General features: G+C 34.0%; 2 protein-coding genes across 3 annotated transcripts in view; both read left to right on the forward strand.

Moving 5' to 3' along the window:
• Window positions 1-938, forward strand: part of LOC116005583 (DExH-box ATP-dependent RNA helicase DExH3-like) — a 27,947-nt gene that overhangs the window by 24,152 nt on the left and 2,857 nt on the right. The gene's annotated exons all lie outside the window — the stretch shown is intronic.
• On the forward strand, window positions 159-892 carry LOC116005585 (DExH-box ATP-dependent RNA helicase DExH5, mitochondrial-like). The gene is made up of 2 exons (XM_031245824.1): window positions 159-582; window positions 676-892. The coding sequence occupies exons 1-2, from the start codon at window positions 295-297 to the stop codon at window positions 871-873; spliced, it is 486 nt and encodes a 161-aa protein (XP_031101684.1). The 5' UTR covers window positions 159-294; the 3' UTR covers window positions 874-892.

A 938-nucleotide genomic window follows, 5' to 3' on the forward strand; every position in this document is an offset into this window, starting at 1 on the left:
TTTGAATTTTAGCATTTTGGAGTTACAAAAAGCTTATTAACCAAACAACTAATAGTGATCAAATAAGCCAAAATTGGCTGATAGGCTGATTATTTACGAAACAGGGCCAGAATAAATAATAATGTATAGCTAGAGTTGAGTATAACTTATTTCTTATGTTACTATAATATGGTCAAGTTTCCTGATCCACTTTCAAACTTTTTCAGACACAATTTTCATGTGTCTAAAATTTAGTAGCAAGGGAACACAAAGATTTATTGACAATAGTCATGGGAGACTATTTCTGTATTGAGTATGCATGGGTTTTGGAGTTATGGTTGTCTTGCTTCATATTCCAAACATGTTCGTGCAAACTATAAATTTCTTTTAAGCTCAATAAATTGCTGCCTAAAAGTTTCTTTCCTGATAATCTCAATGACTTTATTTCAGAATTCTGTGAATGCACGCTATCAAACAATTCCATACCCTTGGTTGGTGTTCGGTGAAAAGGTGAAGGTCAATACTGTCTTCATACGCGATTCTACTGGAGTATCTGATTCAATTTTAATCCTTTTTGGGGGTAATCTTGGCAATGGTGCTACGGTAATACTCTTTCCCTAATCCAATTAATTTAATATACATCATTGTTAATGAACTGAATATTCTCCTATAACTTGCGATTCCACTGTCGTATAGGCTGGGCATTTGAAAATGTTGGATGGTTATCTAGAATTCTTCATGGATCCCAGTTTGGCCGAGTGTTACATGAACCTCAAAGAGCAGCTTGATGAGCTTGTGCAAAAGAAGGTATTGCTAAGAATCAAGAAATGCTTTTCCTTTCCTAAATATCTGATTATGATGTTTTACTTTGCTATGAGATCCCATTCTTCGTGAGGTTCTCAGCTACGAGAAATAATATTAACTAATAACTAAACATTATGATAGACATGATTGCTATC

Source organism: Ipomoea triloba, chromosome 15 (assembly GCF_003576645.1).
Source record: "Ipomoea triloba cultivar NCNSP0323 chromosome 15, ASM357664v1".
Lineage (NCBI taxonomy): Eukaryota > Viridiplantae > Streptophyta > Magnoliopsida > Solanales > Convolvulaceae > Ipomoea > Ipomoea triloba.